At 40.1% G+C, this 15,878-nt stretch overlaps 2 protein-coding genes across 3 annotated transcripts; one reads left to right on the forward strand and one right to left on the reverse strand.

The window, feature by feature from the left end:
* Nucleotides 1-162: 162 nt before the first annotated feature.
* naa50 (N-alpha-acetyltransferase 50, NatE catalytic subunit) lies at nt 163-4,015 on the reverse strand. Of its 2 annotated transcripts, none has more exons than XM_023292093.3 (5): nt 3,828-4,015; nt 2,473-2,606; nt 2,041-2,160; nt 1,883-1,949; nt 163-1,657 (listed from the first exon to the last, which is right to left on the reverse strand). In XM_023292093.3, the coding sequence occupies exons 1-5, from the start codon at nt 3,833-3,835 to the stop codon at nt 1,480-1,482; spliced, it is 507 nt and encodes a 168-aa protein (XP_023147861.1). In that variant the 5' UTR covers nt 3,836-4,015; the 3' UTR covers nt 163-1,479. The 2 variants fall into 2 exon arrangements, with proteins under 2 accessions (XP_023147861.1, XP_023147860.1); XM_023292092.3 differs by having other exon boundaries at nt 2,473-2,609.
* Nucleotides 4,016-5,621: 1,606 nt separating this feature from the next.
* Nucleotides 5,622-15,769, forward strand: atp6v1ab (ATPase H+ transporting V1 subunit Ab). Its single transcript, XM_023292091.3, has 15 exons — nt 5,622-5,780; nt 8,223-8,326; nt 9,763-9,891; nt 10,713-10,927; nt 11,020-11,157; nt 11,247-11,398; nt 11,481-11,643; nt 11,722-11,830; nt 12,042-12,164; nt 13,011-13,125; nt 13,239-13,302; nt 13,401-13,604; nt 13,767-13,861; nt 14,042-14,213; nt 15,072-15,769. The coding sequence occupies exons 2-15, from the start codon at nt 8,245-8,247 to the stop codon at nt 15,162-15,164; spliced, it is 1,854 nt and encodes a 617-aa protein (XP_023147859.2). The 5' UTR covers nt 5,622-5,780; nt 8,223-8,244; the 3' UTR covers nt 15,165-15,769.
* Nucleotides 15,770-15,878: the final 109 nt, after the last annotated feature.

Genomic DNA, 15,878 nt, shown 5'->3' on the forward strand with positions numbered 1-15,878 from the left:
GTCTAGCCAATCACGGCACGTAAGAGCCCCCAATGCGCCTACAAATTGATGTAGTACATGATCCTATGCAGTAAATATTTGTAAACGAATTTTTAACCATATTTCTGTATATATTGCTGATAATTCACCATGTAAATGAAGCAGAATAACACAACAAGCAAATTATTTACTGCAAATAGTAATTCCTTTATTTAGACGTTAAAAAGTCTTACAATATAGAGCTCCAGAAAAGATAAAATTCTTCAAAGAAAGGAAAACATGCGTATACTACAATGGAGAGGACACAACTCTCCTTGCATGCAGAGGGGTCAGAGCTTCCTCTGGGTAAATATACTGTTGAACAGATCATACTAAAACTTCCAAACTATCAGCTGAACCTCAAAACCTAATGATGGTGTGTAACAACAGAAGCTGACTGAGTGCGGAAGTTTGAGGCGATCATTCTTGCAAGATGGCTACATAAGGTGTCAAAGGTGTTGAAGGTATTGTGTCTCAAAACACTTCCATGTGTTTAGAGACATGCATCCTCACACACCTTCATTATAATACTTGAAAAATAATGCCCAAATCCAATTCCAAACTGCCAATCTTTTGTTATTCAGACATTCCCCACAAGACAAAGTGGAATGCCCTTCTTAGAAACACATTCAAAACAGTATTTGTTTGGTTCCCTCATTTCTTTATGTTTTCACACTTAGTAGTAAACCCAGGAGAACCTCTGAACCATTTGCCATTTCAATGTAAAAAATAAAAATAACAGAACAGTTGAGGGGGACTTAAATTAACAGGCTGGAAAACAAAGTAACCACGTCTTCCCACCACCACAAAGCCGTTCAGCCTTCTTTATGCCCGTAATGAGGGGATACACTTCAGCTTTTCCCCTCTGGACATATCAACAAACTGGTCAGACTCATTTCCCATGAATCCCAGGGTTCAGGTGGTGAGGAAATAGAGTTGTGTCTGTTCCACGTAACAACTCCAAGCATCACTCCAAACTGACCAGCTGGGACTGTGTGTGTGTCTGTGTGTGTCTGTGTGTCAGCGATGGTCTTTCAAACACTTTTCCTGCTTCAAACCAACTATTTTCTTTTGCTCAATAGCGTAGATATGTCCCCGTTAGCTTTAATAACCACATAAAAACAACTCAAACACAAACAGTATGATTTGCAACCACCACACCCTCCACCATGTCAAAAACTGTCAGAAGTTTGCATCTTTGTCAATAGGAGCACTGTTGGATAATGAGCTTTTTTTTTTGTCATTTTCAATTAACTCTGTGAACAAAGGGGAGCAATAAAATATGCAAAAACAAAGGAGACCCCTTTGCAAAATAAATGCAGCAATTTTTATACTTGAAATTAGTTTTCTCTTTTTAGCGTCCTTTGAAGAAAGTGTTGAATGTGTCGACCCTGGGGCATTTGTCACAGTTCTGTTTCTGTGGAGGCGGGCACATCTGTGCTCTTTCCAAACACTGTGCCCCTAGTCGGACTTCTGAAGCTCTCCGCTGGGGAGTGCACATGGACTGCGCAGGCTCTTCTGCAACACATGGGCATCCGCAGGCTCTATTCTCTTGTAGTAATTCTTTTTTGTCTCGATGATCTCAAAGCCAAACTTCTGGTAAAAGTCAATGGCTGACTCATTGCTGATCTGCACATGACTGTTGTGGAAAAGCAGAAATTTAGTTAGTGGTTAGCATATTTGGAAAAGTGGTGAAAACAGTCATATTTAGCAATTAAATTAATTATGTTTACACTTGTAATAACAGAATAATTCAATGCCTACCAACAAAAAATAAGATTTGATGAAAACATGCTATAAATAACATAGTTGCAGTCTCAGTTTATACTACGTCCACATAGGTATTCTACAATAAAACACTCACAGGTAAATGTTGTCAAAAGTGCCATCCTTCTCACAGATGTTTAGCACATGATTTAGCATCTTTGTACCTGGAGAAAAAGGTAAAAACAAAATTAGAAATACAGAATACAAAGTCACAACATGCACTGCAGCATGTTCTCGGAATGCAGAGCTTCTTACCAATTCCAAGTCTACGGTAGGGTGCTAGACAGCCAAGTGTCATGATGTACAGTCTCTTTTGGTTCTGAGAGTGGTCCACTCTGCAGCACACAGCCCCGACTGCAATATCATTGAAGTATGCTGGAAGAGGAAAAAATAGGTAATGCTGAAACAACTCCAACAAACAAAATTCTCACTTCCCTCATACCTAAGAAGAAATGATTGCTAAACTGTGGATGGTAAATGTCGCAACACAGTTTGATTAGGACTACTTTTCTACCCCATGTATGGAGACCAAGAACTTAAAAAAAAACAAAACAAAAAAAAAACACTTTTCACACAATCACTTCTCATAACTCACTGCCACTACAACAAGTAACACATAAGCTTTATTTTTTTTAAAAAAAAAAAGTAATGAAGTTACCTTATTTATTAAGGAACAAGGGACCTTACCTAGCTTTGCAAGCTCTCCAACTTCCAGTACATCTTTGTAAAACTTGTCATTGTAGCTGACAGGGAAGATGACCTGGTTCAGGCGCTTCAGCTGTTTAATGTTGTGGGGTGTAACGTCCCCCAGCTCGATCCGGCTACTGGAACAAGAGCAAAACGGTCAAATAACTGACGGTGGGGGGGTGCAGCAAAACATTCAAATATATTTGACTCAAAATAATACAAGATCAACTACACAGGAGGGGAAATTATGACAGAAAGCTTTGGTGTCTTGAAATCTTTGACAACAGATTAATAATTAACTATATATTTCATGTAGTTAATTCTGAATGTCACTGAATTTTAGTTGCACAAACGCGAGGATTGTCTGCTTTATATGACACCACCATCACCTGTGTATAATCCAGTGACATTCAAATCAGATCCACAATGTCACGGAGCAGTGGGATGCCATATATTATATCCTAGCACAAAACACATCTACTTAGAGTTACATTTGCAGCATACCAAGAAATTCTGGAGCTAATGACTTTGAGACTCTTGAATTTCATGTACTAAGAAAATGCAAAATCAAGAAATCCAGTGGAAACAACTTCAAGATAATCTAGGGACATGGCTGGATTTGTGTCTTAGTAAGTGACCCAAACAGAACTCTCCATTTTGCCTTCTTAAATGGGTTCACAGTGGTATTTATAGGACTACACATCCAAAAACAGCTGTTGGTCACGTGTGTTGTTAATCGGGATGTACAGTAAAGTCTGTGAAATCCTGAATAATTACCACAGTTTTAGCGTTAATCGCACTCATGACATCTGAGAAGTGGCCACAGACATGTTAGTTAAGACTGAAGCATCACTGGCAGTGTGTCACTATGACGGATCAAGTTACACTGAGCAAGCTGACACACTCTGAAGTTGATGTAACGGGGGAGCGGCAACTTTTCGACATACATAAGCCGACTGTGTCTGCAACTTCTTTAATATCTCACTTAACTGATTTGACTACATTTACGTAGCTGACACAACACAAAAATCGCCAGAGCTCCGGGGTCTGCCTACTTAGCTTAGCTAAACTGGGTTTACTGACTCAGCTTCCTACTAGCGGCTAGCTACTTAGCGTAGCTTGTTCACGGCCGAAACGAGCCGACAAGCGGCTTAAGTTAACGAGAACATTCGTGGCATAACTATTTCAGTGACAGCGCTGTCCTTTATATTTCTGCCATAAACCTACATAAAAGTAGCTTAGCAGGCTAGCTAGCCTCGCCGTCTCCTCCCCGCCTCCCCTCGTAGAAAAAAACAGACATGAAAAACTTTACTCGTGCTAAGCTACGTATTCGTGACCCAAAAGCTCACACTCACCCTTTCATTTTAAACAGATATTATCCCTTATTTTCGACGAGGCTGAACTTTAGAGTTGTTTTGGGCAGAAAGTAGGAATTTTGACAGAGTTAGGGTCGGGGATGCCTCCCGTTTTACCCTCCACATGTAGCTAGCTGCGATGGTTGCAGTTAGCTTAGCCGCCACACTCCTTCCACGACTGTGTGGAGACTGTCAACCCTGACCCCCGCATGCGCAGAAGCACTGCTGCAGCTCGCGGAGATATTTTCACCTGAGTTTGGACTGTCAGGCTGTAAACTGTAAATACTCATGAGTCCTGACTAAAGGTAGCAAACTCCAATAAAAAATTATAAGTACTTTCATTTTTGAAACAGTTTTGATTTGTAGTTTTGTAAAAATGTATTTTAAAGAAAAAAAGGGCAGACAATGATAAACTCTAAAACAAAACTACCAAACATAAAGCAAGCTCCAAACACACAACCAAACCCCATTGTTTTCTCCTTTGCAGAGGTATTAGTAAATTATTGGGTATATATCATTTATTCCCGTTAACATGGAAATTTATATTATATTTTAATGTGGAATAAACGGGATGATAACTAAATAATTACAGTTGCTAGTGAAATCACCGCCATTTTGGTTCAACAGCTGCTGCAAAGATATTTAACAGCATAAGAGATAGGCTTTACATAGTCTTACTGATCCCTCATCTATACAACACATTTAAACCACATCAAACTGCTTTCCAGTGCCAAAAATAACACTGGGGTTACGGATAAACTTACCAAGTTTAAATATTAAGGTTTTAGGCCCTATGGTTTTATTTAGAAGGAGGATTTACCTAAATAAGTGAATATCTGTGATTAAAACCCTATGAAATTCTATAAAATACTACGTTATCGGACTAATTCACTAAAAAATTATTAAGGCGAAGAGGCCTCAATATTATTAATGATGGAGCTTTACCTGACTAATTTAGAACTAAATTTACAACTATGCAAAGTTATACAGAAAAACGCAACAAATCCAAGGATTGCCTGGATTTCTTGTATGAGGATACTTTCTTTTAATTTCATCTTTAATTGAATTTTATTTAAATTGTACATATTGTTAAATCTACACCTACCTGCTAGAGAATGGGGGATTAGGGTGTATTGTTTTTGTACACTTGTTTTTTGTCTGTTGTCTTTCAAAACACTTTGTAATATCGACTGTGAAAGGTTTTCTATAAATAAAATATTTTTACATCAGATAATAATGATAATGATAATACCAACAGTATATTATTATTATTATTATTATTATTATTATTATTATTATTATTATTATTATTATTATTATTATATGCAACTACTTCAAGTAGATTAGGTGAAAAATGTGCACTACAGTATTATGAAAACATATTTAAATAATATTTCATTAAAGGGCTTCTCATGCCTTTTAGGGGAGACATTTGGATCTTACAATTGTCATGACCTTTACTGGTTGGATATATTTTGTATGATAAGAAATTTGTGTCAACAGAAACTGAATTCAAATGAATACTTCATTTTAAAATTCACAAACTTAATAATTGTATTTAACATTTAAATTTTACATATTACACATTTTTAATTACTATTATTCAGGCTGAACAGTTTAAATTATGTGATTCAAATTCAGTTTCTAGTGATGTATATTAAAAGTGGCACTGAATAATTTTTTTAGAAGCATTTCAATTAAGGTTCTTCTTATTGTGTGGTAATCTCTGCAGACGAGTACTGGTCTAAAGTGATCGATCACCAACGTGCGTCAGTTAAACATCTTTGCGGAAGTCACGGGGCGGATCCAAAATGGCGCCAGTTGCAGAGGCCCGCAGTAAAAACGAGCAGCGAGTGAATGAAGTCAGCTGACCTCAGACTGCTGTCACGCTCCGCAGCACCCAGCGTTTCTCTCTCCAGGAAAGATACCAAACGGACACTTCACAACCTGACGGTAAATATTCTGTTCATGTTCACCTGCGCTGCGAAATTGCATTATTATAAACATACAGTGAATTTTCTGTGTTGATAACGAAACAATTTAGCTATCCCGTTGCGACAAAACCGTAGAGGCAGCATTTTTTTTTTAGGCAGGCCGAGTCACCACTCTTGCTTTTATTTTCATTATACCGAATTCCCTACACAGCTGTCTAACGCTGTTTTCACTGTAAAGACAATGTGTGGTCGAGTGGGAATTATAAATATGAGTATTTGTGATGTATCGGCTAGGTTTCAAGCTCTTCCTGTTGTGTCAATAAAGCTAGCTAGTTTATAGTTTAGAGAAAAGCTGTCAAACAGAATGTCCTGCGTTGAAATCAGCTTCACAGCAAAGGCACAAATTCCTGCTCATCATATTTAATAAGCAAGCTAACATGTCACTCTTATGCTGTTAAATATCTACTGGTAACATGGCTTGTTTGCTTTAAAAACAATATGTACTTTGGCTGAGGTTCACACTCAGCAGCTTTACCTGCATTCAAGGAATTTGCAATTAACATCAGTGTGACAGGATGTTTTGTCATCTCACCTATATGTAACATTTCTGAGCCTGTTTTGGCCCAGACACCATCTCCCGTAGTGTTAACCCAGCTGTCCTTTTGGATCAGTAATGAGCACTTAGACAGATAAGCAGCAGAAAATACACACAATATCCTGATTTTTGTCTGGTCAACAAGCTGTTCCGCTTATTTCAGTTTTGAAATGAATTTAACATCCCCTTTTCTGCAATCAATCAATCAATCAATCACAGCAATAAGCCACACAGCTGTTAAGGTCTGCAGCGTAATAATGTAGTAGTACAATTTCTTTAGGATCCATTTTCTGCAGAGGACTTGTAGTCAGGTGGGAGAACTTCTCCAGAGTTTCCGCTCACACTCTTAATTTGTACTTCCCAGATTTGCACCATGCTAGTTTTCCACTTCCTCAAAGAGAGTCATACTGAAGCCAGCCAGTCATGTGCCTGATCATATGATCAAGTGTCATGTCTGCTAAATTCTTTACCCACAACTCTTTCATGAGGAGGTTATGAACAAATGTGGTCTTACTGTAGCTTATATTATTACATGAGAATGTGGTGTTAACAGCCTGTGATTGTAAATATTATAATGTTGAGGTTTATATGTAATTCTGTTGTTATTTGTAGAAGCAGCGTTAATCAAACAGTTGTAGACTTGCTTCTGGTGCATTAGTCATGGGAACAATAAAGCTTATCATAGCGCTGTATGCCTAAAGGCTTTTTCAAAAACCCATAGCATACATAGAGATATTTCATTTGTCTTTGAGATTAAACACACACATAATACCAAATAGAAAGCCAGCATATTTAGTCTGATTTGGTCTTTTTTTTAAAATAAAGAAACGATGCACCAGAGGAACAGAATTAAACCTTTTTTAGGTGTCATTCTTGCATTGATCTGCAGGTGGAGCTATTCCTGCACAGATGGGTGAAGCAGCCTAGCATAAACAGGAAGATCTGAGCACCAGTGAGAAGGGCACAAAAAGGACATGGATGTAGGGAGAGAATTAGGAGTTAGGGGTGCAAAAAAATCCACAGTATAAGCATGTTGGCTTGATCTCCTGTGGCTCTTGCATGCAGCATATTGCAGAAAAAAACTGATCTTTCATGTGTGCAGTCAGCTCTTTGAGGGGATGGGTTTGTGTCACGACTGCTTGTGCTTGTGTTACTGCTGCATGAAGCTGAATAAATGTCCCAGGAAGAAAGCAAAAGTGCACTCATGGGAGACTACTGTAACCCTTCCTATGAAAAATAGCACACCATGTTGACATACATGTGTGAAGGGAAAACAGAGGAACATGCTGATATGTGGAATTCCCCTCTAATGTTAGTCCGACACGTCATACTGACCGTAGTACTGGACCTGAGGTGTGTAGCTGAGAAGGAGAGGCAGATGAGGGTGGTGGCCTACTTCCATCCGTAGTGCTGAGATATGAGGAGTCGTGAGCAGTGATGTTGCTGTAGTTTCCTTCAGGTTTCTATGGTTACTATAGACGGAGCCAACACCAAGGTGCCAACATAGTGCCATGCAAATCATATCTTTGATTTTAATTAGATTTGTAGTAATTTTTTCCTCTTTTACACTCAGAAAATCAGCTTGGTGTCGCCAGCCCCATTCTGGGCTAAAATGACATTTTTGAGTTAATTGTAATACAAAGGGTGACTTAATTTTTTCAAATAGCTGTTTCTAAAATTGAGCTGGTGCTAGTTTTAGCCATAGTGGTGCTTCTTTTATGAACTGCGGCGTTTAAACATGAACAGCAATTAAAGCACTTTTAGACACAGCTGCTTTATGGTTGCCAATAAATCCCTAATAATTAATAGTGAAGCACAGAGGTGATGTTGTTGACAGTTGCATTTCTCTTCATCTTTTCCTTTCAGTCACACAAATAAACCTGCGAAGATGGACATGTCCAAGCTGCCTAAGATCAGGGATGAGGAGCGAGAGAGCCAGTTTGGATACGTTCATGGAGTCTCCGGACCAGGTTGGTCACAGCGTGCACACAAACACAGTCATCTTTATGAAACTTTTCATTTGCAACACAGGATTGTTTAAAAAGGAATAAGGTGATGCCTAAAACGTCACTGTTGAACTTTGTGATAAGTGGAAACTAACCAACTTTGGCAAATCTTTTAAGGAAGTAAAGTCGCACATGTGTGGCCCAAACTATTGGTACCCTTAAACTTAAAAAAGACCCACAACTTTCTCTTAAATTGGTTGAAACTGACAAATTTGAACCAACACAACAATTGCAAATAGTATAGACAAAAATACTAGGATCCTAAATGTGATGTTTTGATGGATGTTTTCATCAGGACTCAAATCAGCTTCAGAACAATCTAATTTTGCTTTCTCATCCATTCCTGGGTGCTCTCAGATGTGTATTTTGGTTCATTATCTCTTTGGAGGAGCCATAATCTGCCACTGAGACAGACCTAGCTGACATTAAGCAGCATGCTTCTCCAGAAATGCTTCATATTTTCCTGATTTTATTGTGCCTTGCACAGATTTTGTGCCAGACCAACAAAATAACCCCATAGTACAACTGAACCCCCCTGTGTTTCACAGTGGGCATTTAGTTCTTTTCTATGAAAGCTTTCGTCTGTTAATATTTTTTTTCATCTGTCCAAAGGTCATTCTCCCAGAATTCTTGTCATAATGCATTTGAGCAAATTGCAGTCTGGCTTATTATGCTTTCTCACAAAAGTAGGGTCTTATGGGTCAACTTTCATTCAGAAAGAGACGTCTGGTGCGCCTGGATTTTAAACTTTCTGGTAATATTATAATAAGCTGTGGTTATAGAAACATGAAGCTGCTTGGAGATGGTCTTGAAGCCGTTTATGTATTCAGTGTGGTACACACAGTGATACTAAACTACTACTGAGGAATTTTGTTTATTTAAATTGACTTAATGACTGATTAGAAAGTTAAACACTCCTATGATATTTATAAGATTTATCACAACTTGTAAGGTATATCATTCACTTTATCCAGACCGTTTTAGAACATTCATGTAGAGTAAGGATGGACTCAGGTTTTTTCTCAGCTCTTTTATTATCGTATGGAAAACATATGCAGGTGTGCATGACAATTGACTTTTTAATTTCAGCATTTTTCACAAAGAGCGGACCATTTACTTCTGAACCTGTCTGTCTACGTCATTCTTAGTTGTCTTTCTTTTTCGTGGTAGTACTGTCACAGGTTTTGTAGGCATGAACGGTGTTTTCCCTCTGGCAATGCTGTATCTCTTCATGGTCATAGCTTGTTTAGTTTTTTTATAAAGCTGACATGGATTAAAAAACAACACAAAAATGGATGCATCATACAATGCTTATTTAAAGGCATTTATTCTCATTGCTGTATCAAGCATTTCCTTTGGTATTAAGTTTAATCTTATCTTATATCTTCTTTGTGTTCTAGTGGTGACAGCTACAGCCATGGCAGGAGCAGCCATGTATGAGCTGGTTCGTGTCGGCCACAGTGAGCTGGTGGGAGAAATTATCAGGCTGGAGGGAGACATGGCCACCATCCAGGTCTACGAGGAGACGTGTATCCTTAATGTGAAGCTATGTCCATCTGTTTTTATGGCTGTTATTAAGTGATAGATTCCCAGTTTTTCCTCTCTGTCTTAGAACATTAGTCAAGTGCCCAGTAGAACACTGAATTGGGCTACTAGGAGATGCTATTTTAATGTGATGAGGGACAAAACCTCTTTCTTAAAAATATATTTGGAAGTCCATGTAAAGATATTATGAGGCCTCTGCTTCAGATCAAGCAGACATTTGCCAAATTACTATAAAAGTCCCTCTGTGCTTTTCTGATCTTCCAGTGCAGCTCAGCAGGGACATGTAGTGGAAACACAGAGTGTTTTTAATACTACAAAGACTACAGCTTTGAGAGATATCCACTTGATTTGTCCGACTAGAACTGTTACTACCCTCATAGCATCATTTTAGCTTTAGATAGACCTCTGATTATATAACTACTGTGGCTTTTTGCACTATTACAGCAAGAAAAACGTGTTTCAGTGTTCAAATGGGAACATGGCTATTGTTTTAAGACAATTGCTGAAAAACTGTGAACCTTTCATGTGAGCATGTTTTCTTTAAAAGTAATAAATGGAGTCGGGGCCATAATGACAAAAAAGTGCAATTCTGTGCACCACAGGAGCCAACTATGTGTAGCAATTAGATGATTTTCAAGGACAATGCACAGCTCACAATATAGCATACTGCACTGAATTAGGATACTTTCTTCCATGTCTACATCATTAAATATATGCAGTACATAATGTACTTATCTCATGCAGAAATTCAAATTAGAAATGACCTCATCCAAACTTTAGTTGGTTTCCCTGAGTTTGAATTCAGCTGGTGTGTCCGTGGGAGATCCTGTGCTGCGGACAGGGAAACCTCTATCTGTGGAGCTGGGTCCAGGAATCATGGGATCCATCTTTGATGGTATCCAGCGACCCCTAAAGGACATCAATGACATCACACAAAGCATCTACATCCCCAGAGGTGTCAACATTGGAGCCCTCAACCGAGACCTCAAGTGGGAGTTTTCTCCCAGCAAGAGCCTGCGGGTATGAATCTCTGCCGACTTCAGATCTTCCTCTTGAAATGTTTGAGTCACCATGTGTTTTTACTCATCGTTTCTTGCCCTTTTCACTGTTAGGTTGGCAGTCACATCACAGGAGGAGACATCTATGGCATGGTGTACGAGAACTCTCTCATTAAGCACAAGATCATGTTGCCTCCCAGAAACAGAGGCACCGTCACGTACGTGGCTCCACCTGGGAACTACGACGTCACCGTGAGTTTGACGCACCTCCAGCTACAGCCAAGGTCTACAAGCCGCCATTAGGTGCTGTTTTGCGCTGATGTTGTGTGTGTTTGTGTCAGGATGTGGTGATGGAGCTGGAGTTTGAAGGTGTAAAGGAGAAGTTCACTATGGTGCAGGTGTGGCCTGTCAGACAAGTGCGGCCCGTCACAGAGAAGCTGCCCGCCAATCACCCGCTGCTGACCGGACAGAGGGTGCTGGACGCCCTGTTCCCGTGAGTCTCACATCCTCTTTCAGACCTTCAAGACATTTTGAAAAGGTTCTTCTAAAGTTGATTCTCTCTTCTCTGTGTGAAGATGTGTGCAAGGAGGAACCACAGCCATCCCAGGAGCCTTTGGCTGTGGAAAGACTGTCATCTCTCAGTCTCTGTCCAAGTACTCCAACAGTGATGTTATCATCTACGTAGGCTGTGGGGAGCGTGGTAACGAGATGTCAGAAGTACTGCGAGACTTCCCTGAGGTGGGTGATGGTAGCGGTAGCTTTGTAAGAGACTTAAATTGGTGCTCAGGGTAACTGACAGCGTTCTCTGGTCAACAGCTGACCATGGAGGTGGACGGAAAGACGGAGAGCATCATGAAGAGAACAGCACTCGTGGCCAACACCTCCAACATGCCTGTAGCTGCCAGAGAGGCCTCCATCTACACAGGTAACTGTTAGCTAAACCCTACAGTAGTCTTTCTTCAGGTATAAGGTGCTGTATCAGAGTACTCTGAGTACCGCCTCTGATTAATCACAGAAAAATGAAGTTTAACAGGTATACAATGAAACACACAAGCTTTACTTGAGTGAGGACTCTTTCACTTTCTAATGAGCTCACACAATGAATTCATTCATTCTAACTCAGTTTGTTTTGGCAGGAATCACACTGTCGGAGTACTTCAGAGACATGGGATACAATGTGAGCATGATGGCTGACTCCACCTCCCGTTGGGCCGAGGCTCTCAGGGAGATTTCTGGCCGTCTGGCTGAGATGCCTGCTGGTAAGTTTGAGATCTCCTGGAGATTATAGTAAGACCTAAAGGCAGATCCAAGCTTCTGCACTGTATTTCTGGCATTAGCATTTAAAAAACAGCTACTGCCGGGCACCCCTGTAGCTCAACAGGTTGAGCGGGCAACCCATAAATAGGGTCTATAGTCCCTGACACAGTTGTCATGGGTTCGAGTCTGACCCATGGCCATTTACTGCTTGTCTTTCCCCCACTGTTCTTCCCACGTTTCCTGTCTCTCTCTCCAACAGCAACTGTTGTTGTTTGCAGGTTTACTTTTTTTTCCAAGGGGAGAATTAGACCTCATCCAACTTCACACTGGATTACAACAAATAGGAAATGTATCGGATAAGTTTCTACTTTACATAACAGAAGTGAGAATAAATCTGTAACTTTCAACTTTCTGTCATTCCCTTTTTCCTTTGACGTCTCATATTATTATCACAGGGAGCATCTCTTTCCTCAGTTAAATCACTGATCTGGGGGATTTTGGTTATGATGAACAACCTTCTGTGACAGTTTGTAGCACATTTTCTTTCACACATTGCCAATTCACCAAATGGCACACCAACTGTTTGTCCATTACTCTGAATAAAACTGACTTGTGTTAATTAGAAGAAAACATAATACTTGTGTTATTATTCTTAAATTTAACAATACATTGAGTTAAAGAAACAGTAAGACAGGTGGTGTAGCAGCTGAAAGCACCACCTGGCTACTCTTTGAATATTTTACTGCTTGAAGCTCCATTAATGTCGAGCTACTACATGTTTGTTTTGAAGTCAGTGTGGAGGTGCAGTGTTCAGCTCTTTTATCAGCATTTCCTTCGCCAACCCACAGACAGCGGTTATCCTGCCTACCTGGGCGCCCGTCTCGCCTCCTTCTATGAGCGAGCTGGAAGAGTGAAGTGTCTGGGCAACCCTGAGAGGGAGGGCAGCGTCAGTATTGTAGGAGCGTGAGTATAGTTTTTCATCACTAGAGGGAGACGTTACTCTGCACGTCTTTTATGGATTGTAGCTAAGTGGAATATACAGCAGCAGATAAATGAAAATGTTGTTCTTTCCCCAGTGTGTCACCTCCTGGTGGTGACTTCTCTGATCCTGTTACTTCAGCCACACTTGGTATCGTTCAGGTAAATGATCAAAGTCTGATCCCACTGTCACTCTAAATAAGTAGATCAGCTTCATGAAGCATAGGTCTTTATTTTGCACCTGGTACCTCATCTTTAAGGTGTTCTGGGGTCTGGATAAGAAGCTGGCTCAGAGGAAACACTTCCCCTCTGTCAACTGGCTCATCAGCTACAGCAAATACACTCGTGCTCTGGATGAATATTACGACAAACACTTCGCTGAGTTTGTGCCCCTGCGTACCAAGGCAAAGGAGATCCTGCAGGAGGAAGAGGACCTGGCTGAGATCGTGCAGCTCGTCGGAAAGGTAATTCAGCATGAAGACGTCGGCAGTGGTTTGATCTTAGCTTCAAAGTCAGAAACACATCCGGCAGAAAAGTCTCATACTTTTATATATTCTGCTTCTACTTCACCAAAGTCACAGCACATTTGTGCATGCATAAATAATGTGATTCTTTCCCTCTGACAGGCTTCATTGGCAGAAACTGATAAAATCACTCTGGAGGTGGCAAAACTGATCAAAGACGACTTCCTGCAGCAGAACGGTTACACTCCTTATGACAGGTAAAGTTACTGCAAACGTAACATTTACTCACTTACTTTTACTGGTCAGAGTTCAGATCGGTGTCAGACATCTTGCAGAAAAGGTGAAACTCCAACACTAGATACTTTATGTGCAAATAAATGTGATCTAAAATCCTTTAAAGAAGCTCTAATCTGACTTTTGGGTGTCCGTCTCCTCAGGTTTTGTCCTTTCTACAAGACGGTAGGCATTCTCTCCAACATGATAGCGTTCTACGACATGGCACGGCACGCAGTGGAGACCACAGCTCAGAGCGACAACAAGATCACCTGGGCCATGATCAGGGAGCACATGGGAGAAATCCTCTACAGGATCAGCTCCATGAAATTCAAGGTGTGTGTTCGGCAACATGGGAAAGTTTAGGTTATGTAGCTGCAGAAGCTTCCATGTGTCTCTTATGATTTTTTTGAACACACACACGCATATATATGTATGTGATTATTTCAGATTCCTTTTTTCTGACAAAATTTGTAAAAGTTTTGAAGCTCAAAGATTTAAAATGAAGAGAAAATTCTTTTTTGATTTTAAAGTGTTCGTCTTTAAGAGTTGCAATGCAAAAAAAAAAGTCAAGAAGTGAAGTGTATTTTTTGCCAAATGTAACATTTTGGTTTTCTTTCACTTTTACTTTATAAAAAAGATTACAAGATGAAGATAAAGTGAATGAAGTCATTCTATAGATTTGATGGATAGTCACTAGATGGATGTAGCTCCAAGGAATTATTTTGTGTTTGCTTAGGTTTTGTTTGGTTTGTGTTCTCTGCACTTTAAAGCTGTACCTATTGGCTGTTTTTCATCTCAATTCACTGTCTCATCATTCTGCATAATTGACGAAGAATTGGAAATAAGCTTGAGCCGGTTTTGCAAAGCTTAACGTGACTTTTCAGATGTCTTTGTTTAGCCAAACATATCAGCCAGAAACTTACAAATATTCCCTTTACATTAACATACAACTGAGAAAAGCAGCACATCGGAATATTTGGCATCTTTTACAGCAAAATATTTAAAGAAATACTTAGCTGCTGTTTATTTTTCTGCTGGTCTGCTAACTGATTAGTTGTCTGTTGTGCAGGTATCTACAAAAACTCCACTTGGGTTGTGCCTGTTAAATCCACCACCTCAGACCATGCACAGTTTGCTAAGGCGTCTTGTTTTCTGTTCTCACTCCGAGACTGTATTTCTGTGTCCATGCAGGACCCGGTGAAGGACGGCGAGGCCAAGATAAAGGCCGAGTACGCACAGCTGCTGGAGGACATGCAGAACGGCTTCCGTACGTTGGAGGAATAAGCTCCAACTCTCACAACCTTCCCAGTTTTCATCTCTGACCCCTCCACTGCAGAATCACATTCCACCTCCTCGTATTCCCCTGAAACCTGTGTGCTCCCCTGTGCTCCTTTTGTGGGTGACTGTGAGAGAGTGTGTGCACAATTTCATGTGGAGGGAAAAGAGAAAGATGTACTATATTCATTATTATTTGTTGCCTCGTATCGACGTGCTCTGGATCCTCTGCATGGTCACTGGTCGTGTGCGTGAGTTAAACGTGTGTGTGAAAGAGGAATCTCTTCGCCTTGTTTCTTCCTTTCTCTGTTTACATGATTTCTGTGTAGCCGTGTTGCTCTTCTTGAAGAGGATTGTTCGGTTGATGTATTGTAATTCATAGACCATCTGTACAGAAGAGTATTGAATATAAATTTAATAAGAATCAGTCTATTTATTGCCAGCATTTTGACGTGAAGGCTTTGTTGTTCTTTCTTTTTGTTTTTATGGTTGTTTCACGCTGTGCAGTGTTGTGTACTTTGCTGTGTGAATGTGTAAGAGTCGGACTCCGACGCTCTGCTGTCCAATACTTTCATCATGTGACTCCCAAAGAATTAAAATGTGGGAAAAAAACAGTCATGCTTTGTGTGTGTTTGATGATGCTGTTGAACTGGTCTCTCTGCATACCACTCATACTCTGGAATCTCCTGCTCTCTGTCCTCAGGCTGCTTTTGTCATTAAGTA

Source organism: Amphiprion ocellaris, chromosome 22 (genome assembly GCF_022539595.1).
Source record: "Amphiprion ocellaris isolate individual 3 ecotype Okinawa chromosome 22, ASM2253959v1, whole genome shotgun sequence".
Taxonomy (NCBI): Eukaryota; Metazoa; Chordata; class Actinopteri; family Pomacentridae; genus Amphiprion; species Amphiprion ocellaris.